The 26,037-nt window shown below is 40.4% G+C and overlaps 1 protein-coding gene across 11 annotated transcripts in view; it reads right to left on the bottom strand.

Moving 5' to 3' along the window:
* Nucleotides 1-9: 9 nt before the first annotated feature.
* LOC131137737 (focal adhesion kinase 1-like) overlaps nucleotides 10-26,037 on the bottom strand; it is an 85,478-nt gene continuing 59,450 nt past the window's right edge. For 2 of the 11 annotated variants that reach the window (XM_058086003.2, XM_058086006.2), the window contains 11 exons: nucleotides 25,102-25,213; nucleotides 17,540-17,617; nucleotides 16,899-17,087; nucleotides 16,439-16,564; nucleotides 13,560-13,622; nucleotides 9,507-9,546; nucleotides 9,139-9,242; nucleotides 4,646-4,801; nucleotides 4,502-4,582; nucleotides 4,310-4,395; nucleotides 15-2,584 (listed from right to left, as the gene is read on the bottom strand). In XM_058086003.2, the coding sequence (XP_057941986.2) occupies nucleotides 2,458-2,584; nucleotides 4,310-4,395; nucleotides 4,502-4,582; nucleotides 4,646-4,801; nucleotides 9,139-9,242; nucleotides 9,507-9,546; nucleotides 13,560-13,622; nucleotides 16,439-16,564; nucleotides 16,899-17,087; nucleotides 17,540-17,617; nucleotides 25,102-25,213 (1,162 nt within the window). In that variant the 3' untranslated portion in view covers nucleotides 15-2,457. Of the gene's footprint in view, nucleotides 2,585-4,309; nucleotides 4,396-4,501; nucleotides 4,583-4,645; nucleotides 4,802-9,138; nucleotides 9,243-9,506; nucleotides 9,547-13,559; nucleotides 13,623-16,438; nucleotides 16,565-16,898; nucleotides 17,088-17,539; nucleotides 17,618-19,947; nucleotides 20,780-25,101; nucleotides 25,214-26,037 lie in introns of those variants that run through there. The other 9 variants (XM_058086010.2, XM_058086005.2, XM_058086015.2 and 6 more) reach the window with 7 other exon arrangements.

Genomic DNA, 26,037 nt, shown 5'->3' with positions numbered 1-26,037 from the left:
CTACAGGGCTCTAATAATGCTTTGTTCATTTTAATCTGAAAAAAATAATTTGTCTACCCACCAACTATATGTGGTTTCTTAAGTTTTTATTATTTGCTGTTTTATTATTATTATTATATTTACTTATGTATTACTGATTGATTGAGTTTCTTTATTCTTGATTTGTTTATTCATTTATTTTTCATCTTATTTTGTGTAGAAAAATAAAAATTAAGATATTTGAGAACAGTGGAATGTTTTATCAGAGCTTTTCTTGTAGAAAATTGGAACCAAAGTGAAGTTTTTTAAATTTTTTTGTTTTTAATAAATGCATTTTTTTTTTTTTTTTTTTGGAAAACCTGATGCGGCCCGGTCTCACCCAGACCTGAGCTCCAGTGGCCTCCAAGTAAATTGAGTTTGAGACCCCTGATCTAGAACATATACACTATATGGACAAGAGGAGTCGGTTGAGGTCAGGGTTCTCACATTTTTGGCGCAGAAAAAAGTCCTGTGGGTCAACTGCGCAAATAAAAGCAAGTATCCAGATGTTTCAGCCAAAGTATTTCTGTATTCTTATTTTTGAAGTACTTCACTTACAATTTTTTTCATTGGACCGTAATGTTATGGTTTGTCAATAATGTTCCTGAAATATTGTATTTTTAATAGTATATACATTAGGCATGTCCGATATTGGCTTTTTCGCCGAAAACCGAAATGCCGATATTGTCCATCTCTCAATTTCCGATACAGATATGTGTAACGTGACATATATGACATATGGTGGAATGCATACAGCATTTTAAAAATATTGTTTTTCATGATGTGGAAAACGGTGGTCGAGTGGTTACCACGCAGACCTCACAGCTAGGAGACCAGGGTTCAATTCCACCCTTCACCCTCGGTCATCTCTGTGTGGAGTTTGCATGTTTTCCTCCCACATTCCAAAAACATGCTAGGTTAATTGGCCACTCCAAATTGTCCATAGGTATGAATGTGAGTGTGAATGGTTGTTTGTCTATATGTGCCCTGTGATTGGCTGGCCACCAGTCCAGGGTGTACCCCGCCTCTCGCCCGAAGACAGCTGGGATAGGCTCCAACACACGACCCTTGTGAGGAAAAGCGGTAGAAAATGAATGAATATTCATAATTTGTATTATTAATACACATTAGATAAAAAAAATAAATTTCTGGTTCTTTCACTGGTCTAGTACATACAGATTTTGTATGTAAAAGAGTGTACAGTATATAGAGAGTCTTATGCCTTAATTCCACTTCTGCATTATTTTTATTTCATAGTTTTTTCTTGCTATTTGACAAGAAGGCAGATGAAGCCCAGAAGACAAAATAAAAACCAGTGTTTACTAGTACGACTTCTGTACAAATAAATGAACCAGTGATTACACACCAGTACAGCTTACAATATACCAACATGAGCAGATTTACAACAACAACAAAGAGATAAAATAAACGTTTTATTTTTACATTATTTTAACCCTACTATTTTACCCAGATGCTGATTGGCTGGCTAAACGTGGGAATCAAACTACTTTGATTTTTTTTATTTTTGGTGCTGTGCAAATAATGCTGTACTCCATACCTGTATGTTACACACACACACACACACACACACACGTAGGTGCTGGTTCTAGTCCAACGTGTGCAAGATGAAGTTCCAGTTAAAGCGGCTCAGCACATCAGGGGTCTTGCAAGTCCAATCACTTTGTGATACTGGTGGTGTGTTTGTGTGTGTGTGTGTGTGTGTGTGAGGGGAACAGGAAACAGTTCAAAAGAAGAGGCGATGATGTCATCGTAAAACTGATGACCTCCTCCTTGTGGGAAAAGACCCTCATAATCCAGCTTCCTTCTCGCTGCTGCTGGGATAGAATATGTAGAAGACTGTGTGACAACAAAAACCCCTCACGAGGTGGATTCTTCATATTTCGAGTCTTTGAAGCCCGCTCAGAAAGGAGCTGAGAGAGGAAGACGACAGGAAGTGGTGATGATGAAATCAAATGAAAAGGAAGACAGTTTTTTTTTTTTCGTGTCTCTCCTTCGTGTGTCTCATTGTGTGGAGTTTCTGGATGCTATAAATAAAACCCGCTTGAGGGGGTCGGGGGGGATGAGGTACCACGTCCTCTGTCATGCCGGAGTCTCTCCTTTGTGTGTGCGGTCCTGATTCGTGCAGACACGACGCAGCTGAAAAAGAGTCACATGGCTTGGCTTATTCCGCCACTTTTGCAACGGCACAGGGATTCCTCATCATCAGTCTAGTCCACAAGAGAGCAAAGCTGCCAAATCCCTGATTCAGGAACTGTTTTTGCTCTGTTCTTAAAAAAAAAACAAACAAACAAAACATCACAGTGGTGTAGAAAGAAATGAGGGATCATCTCAGGATATCAGGCCTCCAAGATCTCCCACTTGTCAGAAACTAGAGTCCATGATCAGCACTTGTATGTGTGTCCCCCTCTGACTTGATGGCTAATGTGGGCGGGACTGGGCCATCATCTTGAGCCGGGATTGGTCGATGACATCCAGCAGATTCTTAGCATCCACGGCGAGGGCGTGAGCCGCAGTTAACATCTGTTTTTTATAGTCCTGTTGAAGACTGGACACAATAGATTGAAGAAAGATTAGAAATGCATGATAATGAGGAATTATGACATCATACCCATCAATGTAGACATTGAATGGGTGAAGGAAAATACATTTCTGGGGATCACAATAGATGAAAATATGAGCTGGAAACCTCATATTACAAATATACAACATAAGGTGGCCAGAAATATTTCAATATTGAACAAAGCTAAATTTGTTCTCAATGAGAAATCACTCCACACTCTTTATTGCTCTCTGGTTCTACCATATCTTACTTATTGTGTGGAAATATGGGCTAATAACTATAAAAGCAATCTTCACTCGCTAAATGTACTGCAAAAAAGGTCAGTAAGGATAATTCATAATGCCGCCTACAGAGAACATACTAACTCCTTATTTCTAAAATCACTAATACTTCAACTTGCTGATATAGTTCATCTTCAAACAGCTAAAATAATGCATAAGGCTAAAAATAAGCAATTAGCTAAAAATGTCATCCAATACTTCTCTACAAGAGAGGAGAAATATGATCTCAGGGAAGAAGTACATTTGAAACACTTCTATGCTAGGACTACGTTAAAAAGCCATAGCATTTCAGTATGTGGAATCAAACTATGGAATGGATTGAGTAAGACCCTCAAACAATGCACAACGATGAGCCAATTCAAGAAACAATACAAGCAGTTGATGTTTGCTAAATACAAGGATGAAGAGTCTTGAACCAGTCATGATGTGCTATACATATCACTATATTGACACTTACTATGGTACCCATTATGTCATTGGATGCTAATATCACCTCGTACTTCGGTACGTGACAAAAAAAACCTTAAACTAGTATATTAGGAAAGCAGGAAGTGAACAAATGTAACAGTTACTGATTGTAAAAGTACCAGATGGAGGCGTAGGATTTAATAAGCTTTTCTTCTTCGGGGAGAACATGCAAACTCCACACAGAGATGGCCAAGGGTGGAATTGAACCCTGGTCTCCTAACTGTGAGGTCTGCGCGCTAACCACTCGACCGCCCCTAAATATAAATCTAATAAATATAAATATTATATATAAATATAAATTAAAAAATTATAAAATAATATAAATAAAATAAAAACCTTAAACTATATTAGGAAAGCAGGAAGTGAACAAATGCAACAGTTACTGATTGTAAACCCAACCCTATGTATCGTCTTGTCTTGTGTCACCCCTAGTATCAAATATACATCATGTGCTGTTTCATCAAAAATTTCTTAAAAAAAAACAAAAAACAAACCTTAAACTATATTAGGAAAGCAGGAAGTGAACAAATGTAACAGTTACTGATTGTAAAAGTACCAGATGGAGGGGTAGGATTTAATAAGCTTTGCTTCTTCCTACTCCTTTTGGGATGCACTCAATTGTAATCTGATGCATGTTCAAATGAAATTAAACCATTACCATCAACACATAAATCAATTAATTAGTTCCGATAACCTATAAAAAAAAAGTGTCAAAGAGGCAAGATGACCCATACAGTGCCGTAGGTGGGTTAGCACGAGCAAATCAAGCGCTCCTTTTTGGTAATGACCCCTGAGCTCACATGTAAACAAACATGGCGACTGTGTGGGACATTTCAAGACATTTGGCTAAATGCTATGCAAATCATTCCGAGACACATTGAGCTAGCAAACTTTGTCGCTGTGTAGAGCGTGGTGCATTTAGAGGAGGTGTCATGGCGTGCTACACGGGTGTAGGCCCTACCTGGTCATGACATACTGCTGCGCTAACTTCATTTTTCCAATGAGTTCTGCCAAGTCAGAATTCAAAAGCTTTTGCGCCATTTCAATCTGCAAAAAAAGGAAAAATAATCTATTATTATTCCCATTATAAGACTGATATGAAGGTTGTGTCGCTGCATGTATTGTACGTGCTAAGTGTGAATGTGTGAGTCACCTCTCTGTGTGTGCTGGCAGGAAGTTGCGGTAGCGTCTCGTCTACGGTGGCCAACAAAGTCCTCAATGCAAGGCCCACATCCTGAAAAAAAAACGGGATAATTGTCACTTTTGTCACGACAAAGAGAATAAAAGACTTTCTTACCTTGACCATGGGAACGTACTCCTCTGGAGGAGCTGGCTGAATCTTACTCGACATCTCGATCACAGCTTTAACTAATCCCGTTACGTTCTCATACACCTTGTCGTTGGAGCGGTCCAGGTTGGCGGTGGGAGGCGGGCTGATCTCTTGGGGCTGCAGCTGAGTGAAGTCAAGTACAAATATCGATGAGGAAAGAAAGTCATAAATATAAAAAAAAAATGATTCAGTACTAAAAGTACTAAACTATACAAGAAACTACAATGGTAAAAGTATGGGATGAAAACTAGAAGACCTGCAGACCTCCACCAAGGCTGAACAATTTGTCCATCTGACTTGTTGGATTAAAAGAATGGTAATGGTAATGGTTTTATTTCATGTGAACATGCATCAGATTACAATTGAATGCATCCCATAATCAGTTCACAGTTCCACATGTCCAAAAGGAGTAGGAAGAAGCAAAGCTTATTAAATCCTACCCCTCCATCTGGTACTTTTACAATCAGTAACTGTAACATTTGTTCACTTCCTGCTTTCCATAATAGTTTTTTTTTTTAATTTTTAAATTTTGTCATTTGTGCCATACCGAAGTACGAGGTGATATGAGCATCCAATGCCATAATGGGTACCATAGTAAGTGTCAATATAGTGATATGTATAGCACATCATGACTGGTTCAAGACTCTTCATCCTTGTATTTAGCAAACATCAACTGCTTGTATTGTTTCTTGAATTGGCTCATCGTTGTGCATTGTTTGAGGGTCTTACTCAATCCATTCCATAGTTTGATTCCACATACTGAAATGCTATGGCTTTTTAACGTAGTCCTAGCATAGAAGTGTTTCAAATGTACTTCTTCCCTGAGATCATATTTCTCCTCTCTTGTAGAGAAGTATTGGATGACATTTTTAGCTAATTGGTTATTTTTAGTCTTATGCATTATTTTAGCTGTTTGAAGATGAACTATATCAGCAAGTTATTTGTATTTTAGAAATAAGGAGTTAGTATGTTCTCTGTAGGCGGCATTATGAATTATCCGTACTGACCTTTTTTGCAGTACATTTAGCGAGTGAAGATTGCTTTTATAGTTATTAGCCCATATTTCCACACAATAAGTAAGATATGGTAGAACCAGAGAGCAATAAAGAGTGTGGAGTGATTTCTGATTGAGAACAAATTTAGCTTTGTTCAATATTGAAATATTTCTGGCCACCTTATGTTGTATATTTGTAATATGAGGTTTCCAGCTCATATTTTCATCTATTGTGATCCCCAGAAATGTATTTTCCTTCACCCTTTCAATGTCTACACCGTCTATTTGTATTTGCTGGTACGTGTCCTTTCTGCTGTTACCAAACAGCATGATTTTAGTTTTACTTAGCTTCAAGGACAATCTATTATCATCAAATCATCTTTTTAGTGTGACCATTTCTTCTTTGACCTTTCTAATGATTTCGAATGATGACTGAAGAGGCGATATCCGTCCTGTTGGTTTTGCCATTTTGTCACTAGATATGGCGACATTCGAACCCGCCATGTGATATATTTTCTCAAAAGGGACGAGTGTTTTTCTGGCATCATTGGGGAGGTTTTCTGCTATTGTACAGCATTTTGTGTTCTCACTGGTCCACCCCGCCCAACTGCAGTCACAATCAGGCAGTGTCCAGTCAGCTTCCGCGGCACACTGAAAGCATCATGTAGAGCTCTGTGCATTGAAAATGAAAATGCGAGCCGGGATGCCACGGGGGTTGGTGCTCACCCTGTTTAAAACGTACTTAATCTTCAGGAAGCCTGGATAAAAGAAGAGGGTGTTTTTATACTTTATTAGTCTGTTGCTACTTTTTATTTGTAAAATGAAGAGGATTAAATTACAATTCTTTGGGTAAATGTAAGTAGTTGCTAAACCAGTTGCTACTATGCTGTATGAACCCTTCCAGTCTGGCTTCTGTCCCCATCACAGCACCGAAACTGCACTTATCAAAATCACCAACGATCTCCTCACTGCAGCTGACACCGGTTCACTTTCTATTCTCATCCTCCTCGACCTGAGTGCGGCCTTTGACACCATCTTACACCCCATCCTCCTCAGTAGACTCTCCTCAATTGGCATCACCCACACCCCCCTCCACTGGTTCCACTCCTATCTCACAGACTCAGTTCATACAGCTTAAGACTTTCTCCTCCAACCCCTCCCCAGTCACCACAGGGCTCTGTCCTGGGGTCCCTTCTCTTCATAACCTACCTTCTCCCCCTCGGCCATATCTTCCGCAAATTTAACATTCATTTCCACTGCTTCACGGATGACACCCAGCTCTACCTTTCTTCCAAACCTAACTCCATACTCCCACCCCCCTCCCTCACCTCCTGTCTCTCTGAAATAAAATCATGGTTCACCTCTAACTTTCTGAAACTTAACAGCATCCATCCATCCATCCATTTTCCTCCGCTTATCAGGGTCCGGGTCACGGGGGCAGCAGTCTTAGTAGGGAAGCCCATACTTCCCGGTCCACCTCCTCCAGCTCCAATGGGAGGACACCAAGGCGTTCCCAGGCCAGCTGTGAGACATAATCCCTCCAGCGTGTCCTAGGTCTGCCCTGGGGCCTTTTCCCGGCTGGGCATGCCCGGAACACATCACCAGGGAGGCGTCCGAGAGGCATCCGGACTAGATGCCTGAGCCACCTCAACTGACTCCTCTCAATGTGGAGGAGAAGCGGCTCTACTCTGAGCCCCTCCCGGATGGCTGAGCTCCTCACCCTATCTCTGAGGGTGAGTCCAGCTACCCTACGGAGCAAACTCATTCTTTCGGTCATGACCCAAAGCTCATGACCATAGGTAAGGGTGGGAACATAGATCGACCGGTAAATTGAGAGCTTTGCCTTCCGGCTCAGCTTTCTTTTCACCACGACGGTCCGGTACAGCGACCGCATTACTGCCGAGGCTGCACTGAACTTAACAGCAATAAAACCGAATTCTTACTCATTGGCACCAAATCCACCTTATCTAAAGTTGACTCCTTCTCTCTCTCCATCGACAGCTCCTTAGTCTCCCCCTCCCCTCAGGTCAAGAGTCTGGGGGTCATCCTTGATCTCTTTCCAATCCCACATTAATAACGTCACCAGGTCAGCTTACATCCATATGCGCTCCATTAATCGTCTACAAACTCATCTGTTCAAACTTGCTCATTCTCTCTAACTGCTTCACATGGTCCCCCCCTTATTTATTGTATGTTCTTATTCATTGTTTCTTCTCTTTTATCTTGTATTTTATATTCGTGTTTTTATATCTTCTGTACAGCGACCTTGGGTGTCCTGAAAGGTGCTTTGAAATAAAATGTATTAGTATTATTATAATTATTACATATATTCACGAGAAGAGCCATAGGATAAACAACATCATCTGTTATCCGTCGCTCAATTGCGCTCATTTAAAAAGGTTCTCAATAGCCAACGATTTGAAGGGAGCACTTTGACTGTCGCTGAGCGACTTCTAGAACAGCCAGTAGCAACTTCTCATGCTGAAAAGTTGGCAACATGGATTGCAACACAGCAGTGTGTAGTTTTTGGTAATCCTGTCAACCCAAAAACAACAAGTAGGACACAACGAATCACAATGTAATTAACCCTTGGTGGAGGTAATTGATAGGAAGAGATGAAATGAATGGAAATGATAATTGTTAGTGTTCATGACTTGTCACTCCCTAGTACTGCATCCCCTTATAGACATTTCCTACAGCCACTAGATGGCTCTACGACACTGCCAGAGATATACTGTATATAAAGTAATGCTACTTCTACTGGAAATGTCCTCCAAATGTAAATATTTCACCAATAAACCTGCTGTTGTCTGCATTACATTACATCTGTTAACACTCATATGCAATATTGTACTCTATGGTGTTTTAATGTATTCATAATGTCCGTGTGAGTATCTTGCTGCTTGATAGCGTAATATACTGTCCTGTAATGCAATATACCCTCCTGTTCCCTGAAATATGTTCAAAAATAGAAAACATATGCTATTAAATTCCACCTTGTAAAAGGAGACAGAAGGTGGGCATATAATATTACGGACTGTGACTAATATTTTACAAGGCAACATAGACAGCTGTGTAATTAGAATTGCATATTGATGGCAAAAGTTAATATTGGTTAGGAAATGTTCCCTTTAGGGGGGCAAATGTATTAACAGGGAAGCACGGGTGAGAGAAAAAAAAGGAACTCATGGAAGAGGAGTGCAAAAATGAAGACATAGTGTGCTGCTTACCCGCCAGGGCTGGGGGTTCAAACAGTAAGGCAGAGTGCAGGAGAAAGGAGGAGGAAGGAGAGGGAGAAAGGGGGGGGGCAGCCAAACCAAAACAGGACATTATTATTGCTCAAACTTGAAAAACATGCACTGTGTGTGTAAATTATTGAGACATGGTTGCTGCCCGTTAGCAGGTGATGTCCGAGTGATCGATGGGCTGTAATCGTCATGGCGTTTTTCCATACATTTGTGTGTACCTTCAGTCCATCATTGTAACTGTCTGCAGTGTTCAGACCGGCCAGACTGCTCCCTTGACTCTGGGCCCCGGGGCGAGGGGGTTTCTTTGGTGGGGCCACAAGCTCTGCAGGAACATCTTGTTAGTTATACAATCAGGAGGTCATTTAAAAATAAAAATTTAAATAGTAAGGTAACAGCGTTTAGGAGCTCTGCTATGTGAAAGATACATAATAAAAACACTGCCTGCTGCATGAAGACATAATCTATATCTGTATAAAGCAACTTAAAGAGTTATGCACTTAAATACAGACTTTGGAGTTGAAATGGAAAAAGGAAAAAAACTGTGGTTGGTGGGACTGTAATTTCAAGGTTAGGGCCTGGCTATTACCTGCTTTGCCAACGGGCTGGTATATGTGTTGGTTTCCCGTCTGCACAAACAAACACATCAACAATACTTTGGGTTAGAACATAAGTAGAAGCTTGAGAGGAAATTAAACATTTTTTTTTTCTTTTACAGGCGAGACGATGCTTCTAAGAAAAGGAGAGAATTCCACTTCATGTTCAAATCACACGGCACGCTGTCTTCTAGTTGCAGCAGTATGTGTGGTCTATTCTGTTGTGACTCATGCAGCAAAACACAGCAGAGAACCCTGGAAACTACATTTCTTGCAAGGCGAACATGGTGCAAATTTAATTTCCTTATGCTGCCAGCTGGGCTGCACGGTGTGGAAGTGGTTTGTGTGCAGACCTCACAGCTAAAAAGCGACCTAAACGGTAGCCTTCAAGTTATTTCCTTTAAACTTAAATAGCCAAAAAATTACCACTTCCACACGGATAGGGAGGATAACTATTAACAGTTATTTAACCTTTAACATGAACATTAATCAAACGTAATAATTTTTTCTGGGTACATGATACCATACAGCATCCATATCAAACTTGTGCGGGCCGCACTAACATTAAACTTTCATATCAAGGCGGGGGCCACAAACGGGACACTAGTTTGAGACCCCTGGTGTAGATTCTGTTCCACAGATGGCGCTAATGCACATGAAAGCTGATTGCCAACCACCAATAAACAACAGAAGGAGAAAAACACCAAGGGTTCAATTCCACCCTCGGCTATCTCTGTGTGGAGTTTGCATGTTCTCCCCGTGTATGCGTGGCTTTTCTCCGGGTACTCCGGTTTCCTCCCACATTCCAAAAACATGCTAGGTTAATTAGCGACTCCAAATTATCCATAGGTATGTGAGTGTGAATGGTTGTTTGTCTATATGTGCCCTGTGATTGGCTGGTGACCAGTCCAGGGTGTACCCCGCCTGTCGCCTGAAGACAGCTGGGATAGGCTCCAGCACCCCCGCGACCCTCAAAAACACGGTAGAAAATGAATGAATGAATGCTGCCAAGTTATAATGTTAATTTGTTTTAATTTTGCCATGTGAGACAACAGAAGAATAGTTCACAAAGTGTGGCTGCAGTGGGAGTCTCGTGTGGTTGACAAACCACAGGCACCCCAAAATATTGAACTGCATTGTACACACCAGTCCACACTGACACACACATATATGGGAGGGAGATTTTTCCCACCACAAACCACATTCTATGAGAGGGGGAGGAGGAGGAGGAGGTCAGGCTGTGTGATGAATTGGACAGACAGAAATATCTGTGTTGTCAAGGGCAACATTAGGCCAACTCTTTTCACCTCCATAACGCCATGCAGTGCATGTCTGAAAGATGTAAAAATCCCTCGCCAATGCAACCCAGCCCTCGACCAACATTGCCAAGAAGGCAGAGCTTGGACACACTAGGCTTCCTGAGAAAACATGCACGGGTGTCCCAAGTGTGGCACGGGGGCCATCTGGGTCTACGAAACCAAACCAAAGAGCATCACTTTTTTTGTACGGTCATGGGTCACGTTTGTTGTGATTTGGCACTACATAAATTAAATGCAATGAAATTGAATTGAGCTGCTTTATTGTGTATCCCCCCGAAAACAGCTGGGATGGGCTCCAGCATGGCCGCGACACTCGTGACAATAATGAATGAAGTTATTTCACTGATTTAAAAAAGGATTTGGAGTCTCATATTCAGGGTCGTCCTATATTCGGCAAAAGTTCGGAAGTTGGTACAGACTTTTTTTGTTCAATAGAACAAAAAAAAAAAAGACATAAATCTTCCAAATTGAAGAAAAAAATGATATTTTACCCATGTTGAGTTCTTACGTACGCTAGCTTACTGCTCTTAATAAAACAATAAACTGTATTACGGAAAGCAGGTAGTGAACAAATGTAACAGTTGCCAACTGAACAAACACAACAAGAAAGTTCAAGTTCTTAACTTACTGCCTTTATATTACATACAGTACAAGTTAGCATGGCATATTACTACCGTATTTTCTGGACTATAAGTCGCTCCGGGGTATAAGTCGCACAAGGCCATAAATACATAATTACGTAGAAAAAAACATACATAAGTCGCACTGGAGTATAAGTCGCATTTTTTGCGGGTCATTTATTTTATAAACTACCATGTTTTCCGGACTATAAGTCGCACTTTTTTCATAGGTTGGCTGTTCCTGTGACTTATACTCCAGAGCGACTTATAAGTGAAAAAAGTGTTTATGTTACATAAACACTGGACACCTTTTCTGTTCATGTTTATTTTTTGTGTAGCTGAATAAGCATTGTGTTAGCATATCTTACACCTATTCAGCCTGTTCTCTATTCTTTTATTAATGTTAGAACTTGCCTTCCAAGAGGACGTAATGTCTGTTTTGGTCAAGTAGTTTGGAAAATAAATTAATCGCAAATAATGCGACTTATACTCCAGTGCAACTTATGTTTCTTTCTACCTAATTATGCATTTTTGCTACTTATACTCCGGAGTGACGTATAGACCAGAAAATATGGTACTTGACCAAAACAGACATTTCATCCTCTTGGAAGGCAAGTTCTAACAATAAAAGAATAGAGAACAAGCTGAATAGGTGTAAGATATGCTAACACAATGCTTATTCAGCTACACAAAAAATAAACATGAACAGAAAAGGTGTCCAGTGTTTATGTAACATAATCAGTTTTTTCATTTATAAGACGCTCTGGAGTATAAGTCGCAGGAACAGCCAACCTATGAAAAACAGTGCGACTTATAGTCCGGAAAATATGGTAGTTTGTAAAATAAATGACCTGCAAAAAATGCGACTTATGTATGTTTTTTCTACCTAATTATGCATTTTTGGCCTTGTCCGACTTATACTCCGGAGCGACTTATAGTCCAGAAAATACAGTAGTAATATGCCTTGTTAACTTGTACTGTAGTAATATGAAGGCAGTAAGTTAAGAACTTTAACATTTTCTTATTGTGTTTTGTCCAGTTATATAAAAATAAACGAACAGAAAAGGTGTCCAGTGTTTATGTAATCAGTTTTTTCATTTATAAGTCGCTCTGGAGTATAAGTCGCAGGAACAGCCAACCCATGAAAAAAAGTGCGACTTATAGTCTGGAAAATAGGGTAATTTTGCATGGTATACTGTATGTGGGCAGTAGATGGAAGACATACATACGTATATATGCCGAAAGCTGATTTGAGATGAATTTGCAACAAGCCATTATAAGCACCTAGTTGAATTTACATTCACTCAGCTAAAAGGCTTATTAAAAAAAGGTAGAATCTCCCACTGCGTCTACTTAGTGATCTCATCACCCAAGGAGCACATTAATTCCAGGTTTGAACATGGCTTCACTGTGAGGCAACGCCACATGGGATTTTCCTGTGACGCCATCCTCCACACTCGAAGTATTTTAACTGCTTTTTGTAATTACAGGTGGCCAGTTTTGGGCAGAACCCAGTAAAGTTCGCTCTAAGAGTCTAAGAGAGAGTGCATATTTTTCTGGCAGCTACACAGAAAGGGAAAGAGAGGAGCATAAGGATGGCTGTTTAGGGTTTGTGCAATGCTTTTCTATTAATAACCAGCGGTGATGTGGGAATCCAGTGACCCCTCATTGCTGAATCCAGCACAAACAGGTCACTTCCTCCTCCTGGATTACCCCTCCCCCCCATATGTAATCAAAATAAACACACGCTGCGGCCAATTTGCAGTGACACCAACCTGAACGAACGACTCCAGTTAGTAGGCTAGAATAAATATACAGCAAAGAAAGTCTAATGTCCCCTTAGGGATCAAAATCAGTGCAACACAATAACACTAACAATAATACAAAAATAATAACAAAAAGCAATATTCTCCCTACAAAAAGGATGTAAAAATGTGTGCACAGCAATAGAAACAACTCACACTGGTGTGCAGGTATAGTTCAAACTACATCAATCCATCAAAGACTGTTGTCTAACTCTTATCACAATTGACTTATTTCCTGCTGCTGTCATGTTGCCGTCACCACATAATGATGGATACAGAAAACAAAAGCGCGACTGACTTACTGGTGGCTGGAGTCCTCCATCATCTCGGTCCAGACTCCCTCGAGAGCTTCTGGTGTCTGGTTTCTAAACAGACACATTAAAAAAATGACAAAAATGTGAAAAAAATGAACCAAATTAGCAGTCCTGCAATGAATTAAAATAGTGTTACTCATAGTAAGTGACAGTCTAACCATGTTTCACCTGAAATTTAGACAATATAAAGAAGCTTGCAAAGCAAACAGTACCTGCACCAGACTTCAAAACAAAGCGGAGCGCACACAATAGGAAGCAGAGGGATGCCAATTTAGATGCTACATACACACAAAAGTTTTCCCTGCAACTTCTCAGACTGAATCCGAACCGCACAACAAAGACATATAGGATCCCATCACCATCAGTGCCTCTTTTCCTACCAGCTGTCCAAGGCAGGACTTGAAGACCAGCATTGCCACTGAGTTCATCTATGTTGCTTGATCAGTTTGAGTTTATTCCAGTTCATTCACACGGATGACAACTCCTCCAAACCTTCCCTCCTGCCTCCAGCAACCGTACACATGACTCCAAAGCCCGGAGAAAGTAAAGGAGACCCGTAGAGGGGAGGAGAGATGGAGCATTCTGCCAATGAGCTGTCACGCCGACCACTTTTCTACCCCCCGAAATCTTTCTCCTCCTTCTCTTTCTCACCCCCTCCCTTGAAGGTATTGCAGCCTGCCAACTACACACATGTGCCTCCCCAACGTTTCAGTCAAGTTGTCAGTTAGTGGTTGTGTGTGTGTGTGCTGGTCTGTCAGATCGTAGAGGACTATCATTAGCGTTCCCGCAGGCCACACCTGCCTGCAAACACTCTGCATCTCATAGGAAATCGTCCTCATTTGTATAGTAATCTCTTGTTTATCTCGATTAATAGGATTCAAGCCTGACAGTTACACTGTAATGAAATTTTCCTTCTAAAAAAAAGAGATATTTTCATAGTTAAACATAAAAAACAACAGAACTAAATGTGATTTTTAACATTATTAGAGCACTCTAGATATGAAATAACAACCCTATAGTCACCTTTCCACTCGTATTACCCAATATAGCAGACATAATACGAGTAAATATGACATTTAAAATGACATTTAAATCGTCTAGGATCCAATAAATGTGTTCCCGGTGAGGGGTTCAGAGTTGAGTTTCAGCTAGCCTGTTGCTCCAGCGATCAAGTCTGGTGTGTGTGTCACTGATCATTACAGCAACATTACTGACACTGTTTCACCAATGTCTTTGAATGCATCTTTTCAATGCTTAATTTTTTTTCCATTTAGCCATATCTATGATTGAAAATGCTTAATTCAGGCAAAAACATCTTACATGTGCTTAAATATGCATATTTCAACTACAAAAAAAGCCTAACATATTTAATATATTTCAGGGTACAGCAGGTTCTATACTGAAAAAGGCAAGGAGTTTAGTGTCTTTTAATGTATTTAGTGAAGTAGTTCTTTGTGAACAATGGTCTTGTTTTTTTTAGAAGCAATTTGGAGCTGTTAAACTAAACAAGAGGGGCCAATGTGAGCAGAACGTAACAGATGTTAAATGCAGCGAGGTAACAAAAAAACTAAGGGCTTATTAATTTAATAATTGCACCAAAATACTGTCACCAGAACATGACATGGAAGAGTGGCTATCCGTATATGAGCAGCTGGATATAAACATTATTATTATGATTGCTATTATTATTATTATATATTACAATATAATTATATTATAATTATTATAATTATATATTAGGCTCCAGCACCCCCCGCGACCCTCGTGAGGAAAAAGCGGTAGAAAATGAATGAATGAATGAATAATTATATATTATAATATAATAATTATTATTATACAAATAATAATATAAGCCAATATAATTATATTATAATTATTATAATTATATATTATAATATAATAATTATTATTATACAAATAATAATTATAATTATATTATTCATTCAATTTTTACCCCTTATCCTCACGAGGGTCACGGGGGGTGCTGGAGCCTATCCCAGCTGTCTGAGCGGCGGGGTACACCCTGGACTGGTCATAATTATAATTATTATAATTATATATTATAATAATAATTATATTATAATATAATAATAATATAATCATATTATAATGTATTTTATAATATATAATAATTATTATAATATAACTATTATAATTATATATAATAATTAATTCATTCATTCATTTTCTAACGCTTTTTCCTCACAAGGGTCGCGGGGGTGCTGGAGCCTATCCCAGCTGTCTGAGCGGCGGGGTACACCCTGGACTGCTCATAATTATATTATAATGATTATAACTACATATTATAATAATAATAATTATAATTATATTATAATATAACAATAATAATATAATTATATATAATGTATTTTTATTATATATAATAATTACTATAATATGACTATTATAATTATATATAATAATAATAATTATAATAATATAGATATTATTACATGAAAGTCTATCTATCCCTTCATCACAATCCCAGCATCCCTAAGAGTATTTAACAAAACATTACAGTGTAATAATTGTAATAATAAGGTATCACGTGTTTCATATTGAAATGGGAATGAAAATACCTTAATTTAAGTTTATATAGTCATCTCTAGTATCTATTAAAAATGTCAAATTTAACTGTGTGTTCATGGTACTGTATTGAAAAAATGGCTGTGATATGACAACATGCATCAAATAAAAATGAACACCTAAAAATGTAAAATAAAAAAAAAGTTTCCATGCAGACAATAACATATGTCAAGATCACACTCACACTCAGGATATGTTAAAGATGATCAGATCAGGTTACAGTAGATGATTAAAATGCTTCAAAAAGCAATATCATATATACTGTGTGCTGAGTGTGTTACCAGCAGCCTTTCTTCCTGCTCCAGCCACCTCTGATCCTCCTCCATCTGCTGCTGTTGGAGCATCAGCTGTTCCTCCATTAACAGGCACTGTTGGCCTACACACTGCTGCATGTCTATTGCCCTGTCCTACACACACACACACACACACGCACACATGCGCACGCACAGACAAAAAGCCAACGCAAAAGACGAACACACAAACAAAAGACGATGCACAACACCAAACATGCAACAAAGCAACACATGGAAGAAAACAAATATGCACAAAGAGACACAAACACAGACAGCAACTTATGAGAAGCAGGAGCAACAAAATGGGCAGACACACTGAAAAAATCATGGATGTCAATGGATTGTGGGAATCGGTGCTTCGATTGCTCTGTTTTATCGGTTGATGGACCTCCAGAAACTACACAAGCTTATAGGGTGTGGAAGTAACGTGATGAAATTGGTGTCCTACCTCCATGGCCGATCCCCAGTGTGCCATGTCCTGTCCGTGCGGCTGGGGGAGGTGCTGTACGTGTGAGTGCGCGTGGACGTGGTGGCGGGGATGTGTGTGCGCGTGATGAGTGTCCAGCATTGCGGCCGGCGCTGGGTAGAGGGCGCTGGGCACCGAGGGGAGGGTGTGAGGGCCGGGGTAGCCTGCCATCTGACACAAAAGACGGAGGAAAAGGATATTGGACAACTCAAAATACAAATTGTACTGCATTCATTCATTCATTTTCGCGGGAGCCTATCCCAGCTGTATTTGGGCGAGAGGCGGGGTACACCCTGGACTGGTCGCCAGCCAATCACAGGGCACATATAGACAAACAACCATTCACACTCACACTCTCCTATGGACAATTTGGAGTGGCCAATTAACCTAGCATGTTTTTTTTGGGGGAATGTGGGAGGAAACCGGAGTACCCGGAGAAAACCCACGCATGCACGGGGAGAACATGCAAACTCCACACAGAGATGGCCGAGGGTGGAATTGAACCCTGGTCTCCTAGCTGTGAGGTCTGCGCGCTAACCACTACACCGCCGTGCCGCCCCATTGTACTACTTTGGAAAGATTCCATTCGGAAAGAGAAAAACGTGGCTATTGAGGAAACATACCTGGTAGTGTCCGGGGTGCTGGGGACTGGGGTAATACCCTTCACTGGAGCGCGGACTGGGGTAACCTGGTCTGCTCGGCTGTAGCCAGAGAAAAAGACAAAAAGAGACAACATCAATGTTACAATCATTTTTGATTTATTGTGTTGCTATAGACCACAACACAACTTGCTCCCAGTTTGTGTGGCTGTTAGCTGTCAAACTGAGACAAACAACAATAAAAACCATTAACGACTTAGCGATAAAATTACTGGTTAGGTTTGATATCGTGATTCAAAGTTGCAGTGTGAGTGAAGCAAGTCACAGTGTGAAAAGATGATATGATACAGCTACGTAAAACACAGGATCCTAAAATGTTAGATTTGCTAAAGTGCACCATCTTCTGGTGGTATGAGTGTCTGAAACCAGCAGATGTTTTGTTGGACGCCTCCCTTACAAGAGACATTTAAATGATATACCTTAATATACTTCATCGAATGTGCCTTTATTAAATGCTTTTCCATGCATCAAAAACCCCACCCAATCATACGCTAGACACTTTTGGATGCATTACAGTCTCTGTGTCCCCATTTCGACCCCTTCCATGCCATGACTTTAAAAAATTATTTTAAAAGGCATGAGTGTAAGATCTGTAGGACAATTCATTGCCTCGCACACAGACACAATTCATCACCATAAAGTTGAAAGTGCAGTGCTGACATGGAAAAACAGTACTGCCACAAAAACACGTCAAAGAGACTTAGAACCAGTCTGGATTGTGGCTGTAAAAATATTTTGAAATGTGATGTGATTAACGATAGCCAAAACTGAATATGGCTTTTATTCTTCAATGTGCTTTAAATGGTACACACAAGTACCTTGAAATTATTAGTTGTTATTGCTGATACAATACTAAAGAGGAATTTCCCAGGAAATGTTAAGGGAGTCGCAGTTGCTTGCTCGTTTTGTGGTTCAGTCATAAAACATAGCGCATGGTTCTATGTTTGTAAGGCCAGTGGAATAAGGGTTTGGACAGGCGTCCTGACCAAGCTAAACATAGGCTGTGATAATCTAAGGACACATCAACACAAATCCTGACGTAGACAAAAGAAAATAGCCGACGTGACATGAAACACAACGAAGGTCAGTCAACAACATGCTGGTAAAGCTGACTGTACAGTCATGCTGGTGTGGGCAAGAAATCATTCAAAGTTACTCCACGAGGAAACAAAGTTGCAACATTCTTGGTCGGGCTCCCTCAAATGTGGATATTCCAACATAACCAAAATGAATCAATCAATTACAGAAGCTTAAACTTTGGGTTTTGGAGGTCCATTTTACAGGTACAATGTCTACATCAGGGGTCTCAAACATGCGGCCCGCTGGCCAAATGTTTGATGCCCCCGCCTTGATATGAAAGTTTAATGTTAGTGCGGCCCACGCAAGTTTGATATGGATGCTGTATGGTATCATGTACCCAGAAAAAATTATTACGTTTGATTAATGTTCATGTTAAAGGTTAAATAACTGTTAATAGTTATCCTCCCTATCTGTGTGGAAGTGGTAAGTTTTTGGCTATTTAAGTTTAAAGGAAATAACTTGGAGGCTACCGTTTAGGTCGCTAGCTCTCTAGTTTGCGAGTTAGCATGTGTCTCAAGACCCTGCAGTTGCGTAATATGTTGTAAATAAAAAGAGTATAAATGTGACTATAGTCGTGTTTTGTCATGTCTACAGGGCTCTAATAATGCTTTGTTCATTTTAATCTGAAAAAAATAATTTGTCTACCCGCCAACTATACGTGGTTTCTTAAGTTTTTATTATTTGCGGTTTTATTATTATTATTATTATATTTATTTATTACTGATTGATTGATTTTCTTTATTCTTGATTAGTTTATTTATTTTTCATCTTATTTTGTACAGAAAAATAAAAATTAAGATATTTGAGAACAGTGGAATGTTTTATCAGAGCTTTTATTGTAGAAAATCGGAACCAAAGCACTGAAAAAGTTTGTATATTTTTCTGTTTTTAATAAATGCGTTTTTTTTTTGTTTTCTGATGTGGCCCAGTCTCATCCAGACCCTAGCTCCAGTGGCCCCCAAGTAAATTGAGTTTGAGACCCCTGGTCTATAAAGAGTATAAATGTGACTATAGTCGTGTTTTGTCATGTCTACAGGGCTCTAATAATGCTTTGTTCATTTTAATCTGAAAAAAATAATTTACTTGTATATATTTATACAAGTGTCGCATAGTAATTACCATAGCAACACAGACAATATTAGGTTATGGAAGTTGTGAAAGGTTAATGTAATTATGGCTCCAATGTATTGTGATGTGTCTTTGGGGAAAAACGATAAGAAAATGTTTTTAACTCAGTTTAAGGATTGGTTCAGAGGCTAATTTCACTGCAATGTTACACAAGTATAACTGACAAAAGAGGAGCAGAAAAAAGAATGTTGCAACACGATATAATGCATTCTTATTAGTAAGTAAGTAGTTATTAAATGCACGTTACTGAAAAATGATGTCACCTGCCTTTAACGGTCTGTGAGGGGAATGAGTGCAGGAGCTGGGACAAGGCATGTAGACGGTTAAAGGGAGGTCAGTGCTTTGATTGGGTGGAAAGGGAGGGATTGTCGGCCGAGTATAACCAGAGGGCATCGGGAATAGCTGGTCGGAGCGTGAAAGAGCATGAGGGGGTGGCAATGTCCTTGAGGGATTAGCTTGGCAGCTGGACAACTGAGAGGCTTGAAGTTTGGAATTTGTCTCAACATTGCCGTTCTGCAAGGTGAGGTCACAGGTATCGGACAGGATGCAACTCGGAGAATTCGGACTGGGTTGGGAAGGGAGGGGATTTATGTGTCTAAGTAAGGAAAGCGGGCTATTTGGTTTCGACTGGGCCAAACATTGTAGGTGGTCGTCAGTAGGGGGATTGGTCTTAAGGGCACAGCTGTCGGAACAAAAGTCAGCATGACACTGGAGGTGGAAGCTGGACTTGGGGTTTGTGTGGTGCTGAGAGAAATAGCAACTGTGATAAGTTTTGCTCTGAAAAAGAGGTGAGTGAGAGGGAAAAGGGGAACAATGAGGGGAATAAAGGAGAGAAGATGACATGGGAGAAAGTGTGCAAGGAGATGAAGGAGGAGGGTTTCCTATGCAGAGGGAAAGCTGTGAGGCAATACGCTGGTTTTGATGGCAATGGTGAGGAGAGGAAGCGGACAGACAGTCCAGACTGACGGTGGGCTGCAGGGAGGGACGGCGACTGGGCTGCAAACACAATAGAAAGAAAAACGGTAGAGAATGCAAATAATAAGGAATTGGGAAAGGAGCTTACATGCCATACACAGAAATTATATACAGTGAAGAAAATAAGTATTTGAACACCCTGCTATTTTGCTATTTCTCCCACTTAGAAATCATGGAGGGGTCTGAAATTTTCATCGTAGGTGCATGTCCACTGTGAGAGAGATAAACTAAAAAGAAAAATCCAGAAATCACAATGCATGATTTTTTAACAATTTATTTGTGTGATACAGCTGCAAATAAGTATTTGAACACCTGTGTATCATCTAGAATTCTGACCCTGAAAGACCTGTTAGTCTGCCCATTAGAAGTCCACCTGCACTCCATGTATCATCCTGAATCAGATGCACCTGTTTGAGGTCGTTAGCTGCATAAAGACACCTGTCCACCCCATACAATCAGTAAGACTTTAACTTGTAACATGGCGAAGACCAAAGAGCTGTCCAAAGACACCAGAGACAAAATTGTACACCTCCACAAGGCTGGAAAGGGCTACGGAGCAATTACCAAGCAGCTTGGTGAAAAAAGGTCCACTGTTGGAGCTATCATTAGAAAATGGAAGAAGCTAAACATGACGGTCAATCTCAATCGGAGTGGAGCCCCATGCAAGATATCACCTCGTGGGGTCTCAATGATTCTAAGAAAGGTGAGGAATCAGCCCAGAACTACACGACAGGACTTGGTCAATGACCTGAAAAGAGCTGGGACCACCGTTTCCAAGGTTACTGTAGGTAATACACTAAGACGTCATGATGTGAAATCATGCATGGCACGAAAGGTTCCCCTGCTTAAACCAGCACATGTCAAGGCCCGTCTTAAGTTTGCATATGACCATTTGGATGATACAGAGGAGTCATGGGAGAAAGTTTTATGGTCAGATGAGACCAAAATAGAACTTTTTGGTCATAATTCCAATAAGCGTGTTTGGAGGAAGAAGAATGAAGAGTACAATCCGAAGAACACCATCCCTACTGTGAAGCATGGGGGTGGTAGCATCATGCTTTGGGGGTGTTTTTCTGCACATGGGACAGGACGCGTGCACTGCATTAAAGAGAGGATGACTGGGGCCGTGTATTGTGAGATTTTGGGGAACAACCTCCTTCCCTCTGTCAGAGCATTGAAGATGGGTCGTGGCTGGGTCTTCCAACACGACAACGACCCGAAGCACACAGCCAGGAAAACCAAGGAGTGGCTCCGTAAGAAGCATATCAAGGTTCTAGCATGGCCCAGCCAGTCTCCAGACCTGAACCCAATCGAAAATCTTTGGAGGGAGCTCAAACTCCGTGTTTCTCAGCGACAGCCCAGAAACCTGACTGATCTAGAGAAGATCTGTGTGGAGGAGTGGGCCAAGATCCCTCCTGCAGTGTGTGCAAACCTGGTGAAAAACTACAGGAAACGTTTGACCTCTGTAATAGCAAACAAAGGCTACTGTACCAAATATTAACATTCATTTTCTCAGGTGTTCAAATACTTATTAGCAGCTGTATCACACAAATAAATTGTTAAAAAATCATGCATTGTGATTTCTGGATTTTTCTTTTTAGTTTATCTCTCTCACAGTGGACATGCACCTACGATGAAAATTTCAGACCCCTCCATGATTTCTAAGTGGGAGAAATAGCAAAATAGCAGGGTGTTCAAATACTTATTTTCTTCACTGTAGTTATTAGAGACTTTTTATTATAGTATTTCCAACATCTCGGAATAGGCAACTTTTAACAGAACTGCACCAGTGTAGGATTCTCTAATACTAATAATACAATCACAAGCCTGTTGAAGTTCCACAAAAAACAGTTTAATTAAAACAGTTTAACAGTTTAATGGTAATTCTTATTTCCTAATTTCACTGTTCCTGTATGCAAATTGTCTTTTTGTAAAATCTGTTTTTATGCATTGGATTTCGTGTGTTTGAGTTGCAGGGGGTGAAAAACATTGGTCAGAACTGCACCAGTGTAGGATTCTCTAATACTAATAATACAATCACAAGCCTTTTGAAGTTCCACAAAAAACAGTTTATCTACTGGTAATTCTTATTCCCTAATTTCACTGTTTCTGTATGCAAATTACCCTTTTGTAAAATCTGTTTTTATGCATTGGGTTTCGTGTGTTTGAGTTGCAGGGGGTGAAAAACATTGGTCATTGTGTTTGAGCTTGTTTAGTATAAGCTGATAGGCTCCCTTTGTAGTTGGGAGGGCAAGGTGAGTAGCGGAGAGGAGACATGAAAATGGAGGAACCCAACAACACCCCAAAGGGACCTTTGATAAAGAAAGAGCTACAGTATACAGTATGCCTTCTTTGTAAGGAGTTTGCTAAGTTTAGCCCATGACATCAAAGCACCCAGTCGTGAGTGCAGTCACAGCTAACATTAGCAGCATACACATTAGCTATTTATGAAACCATACAGTAGCAAAACCAAATAGCTTGTTGAGAACAACCCACGTATGCGCGAGTCTGCGACGGAGAGGTTGACAAATGCTGTTGCCAAATGAATTACGATCAATTTCAGGCCAATAAACACAGCGGAAGACCAGGGATTAACAGTAGTATTGCAGACTGCGTCCAGTGACTCATCATACAAGCCACCGTGCAGGACTACAGTTGCGATCAAAGCAGCAGGATGTACAAGGGGGGGAAAAGAAAAACAAACATGGGGGCTGCAGGGTGGTCGAGTGGTTAGCACGCAGACCTCACAGCTAGGAGACTAGAGTTCAATTCCACCTTCGGCCATCTCTGTGTGGAGTTGGCATGTTCTCCCCGTGCATGCGTGGGTTTTCTCCGGGTACTCCGGTTTCCTCCCACATTCCAAAAACATGCTAGGTTAATTGGCCACTCCAAATTGTCCATAGGTATGAATGTGAGTGTGAATGGTTGTTTGCCTATATGTGCCCTGTGATTGGCTGGCCACCAGTCCAGGGTGTACCGAAGACAACTGGGATAGGCTCCAGCAGCCCCCACGACCCTCGTGAGGATAAGCGGCAGAAAATGAATGAATGAATGAATGAATGAATGATTTTGTTGGAGGATTCACCCAACTGTGCTGCTATAACCAGAGCTCACTGGACCTCTCTTTTAAAAGAGATTAATTTGATTAATTAATCATCTTCGGTTTTTAATGACATCATGACTTCCAAGCATGGCGTTGCTGTTAAAATGAAGGTAGCACTGTAGCTCATGTTAGTGTTGCTAATGTGTGTCCCCGCTGCTTACATTGTTACATTGTTGTATCTGATATATGTGTACGTATATATTACGTTTGACAAGTGCTGCGTTACAGTTTTTACGTAGTAGATAAAGTCGCACAATAATGCTTCTTGGATCAGAGACAGGCCTGGGCAGCTCATTAGCATTAAAGCTACAGACACACAAAACGGCTTGCTCAAAGCACTTTTAAACTGTTTAAATTCCAGCAAAAGAGAAAAAAAAAGAAGGTTGGCCAGGCTGATGTGGCCCACAGGTTACAGGTTGCCCACTCTTGTCTTAATACGGCTACAATATTGTAGCACAAAGATGACTATAGGGGTGTTATTTCATATAAAGAGGGCTCCAATAGTATTAAAAACATATTCAACAGTATATATCGTCACGCAGCTGTCATTAAAATGTGCCGATTCACAGTTGTACAAGAGTAAAAAGAAGCTAACCTCTGTAAAAAGTAATAACAAAATCACAAAAAGACATGATGATCTTGTCGTTTGAAGGTGGTAAAAAACGCCATCCAAGCGTACAAAGAGATTGACCTCATTCGACTTTAGCCATCCCCACTGTGAGAGTCGATGCATAATTCTATGAATAGCGTGAACCTTTATCAGCGTGAACTTTAAAAGCTTAAAGAAGAAGAATAAAAAAAACAATTCCAGCATCAGCATTCTGGCCAACACACTTTCAATGCACTACTTGTTGAAAAAGTATTCTATGGGACCTTTAACAATAAATTAACATTATTGTTAAATTATTGTTAAACATTAAATGTGATGTTTTCCATGACATACAGCAGGTCTTTGTATTAAGTAGCAATGAGGGGGAGCGACGTAACAGATGTTAACAGGAGGGGGACGATGGCTGTAAGCAGGGATAAAGTAGCCAGCAGCTGGGGAAACAAGCAGTGGGGGGGTGGGTGGAATTGTTTCTGACTCATAGAAAGCATGTAAGTAGGGTATATTTCCTCCGGTTACAGTATTAAAGCTGAATAACAATATTTACGGCGAACGATGGCCACATGGGGAACCATGCAAAATATACCAATATAAAACATTGAGTCAACGTAAAGAACAGTAAAGTGGTCTTACTTTTGGTGGTGCTTCATCAGACCCGCCCGAGTCCCAAGAAACGGTGACCTGCCTCCTCATCTCCATCCTGTTCCTCTCCTTCTGCTGGACCTTCTCTTCCTCTAGTATGGTACTGCAACGGGAGGTAAAAACACAAGTATTATAGGCTTTCTACTGCATGATAAGAGCAGCTTGTATATTGTAGCTCAGGTGTAATTCATTCATTCATTTTCTACCGCTTTTTCCTCACAAGGGTCGCGGGGGGTGCTGGAGCCTATCCCAGCTGTCTTTGGGTGAGAGGTACACCCTGGACTGGTCGCCAGCCAATCACAGGGCACATATAGACAAACAACCATTCACACTCACATTCATACCTATGGACAATTTGGAGTCACCAATTAACCTAGCATGTTTTTGGAATGTGGGAGGAAACCCACGCATGCACGGGGAGAACATGCAAACTCCACACAGAGATGGCCGAGGGTGGAATTGAACCCTGGTCTCCTAGCCGTGAGGTCTGTGCGCGAACCACTAGTCCGCCGTGCCGCCCAGGTGTAATTCAATCTCTCTAAAACAATGAAAAGCATAATGGCATCTCAATCAATTAGAACTTTTAAAGCACTCAGACTACCTTATTACTTGTATTTGGTAAATTACATGAAAACATGCTCCAACGCTTCTTTAACAGACCATGTGCTTACATGATTACATGACAACGCAGCAGTAAAAATGGTCTCTGAGAAATGCTAGTATCATTACAGTACACTAATAACCAACCAGTGCCTTCACACTGTCATGAGTACACTTGAATCGGTTCCAGCTTCACAAATATACCATGTGTAAAAAGCTATTTAGGTTCTTACTAACCTATTCCCTGTGGATGAAAACCTGATAATCCAAACAGTTAAGCTTGTCAAAGGATTCAGCGGATATTTCCACAAGAGTGAAGTTGTTCAG

The sequence above is a fragment of the Doryrhamphus excisus genome, linkage group LG17, assembly GCF_037039965.1.
Source record: "Doryrhamphus excisus strain RoL-2023G ecotype Guam linkage group LG17, RoL_Dexc_Guam_v1.1, whole genome shotgun sequence".
Taxonomy (NCBI): Eukaryota; Metazoa; Chordata; class Actinopteri; order Syngnathiformes; family Syngnathidae; genus Doryrhamphus; species Doryrhamphus excisus.
This window is presented reverse-complemented; position numbering and strand designations above follow the sequence as displayed.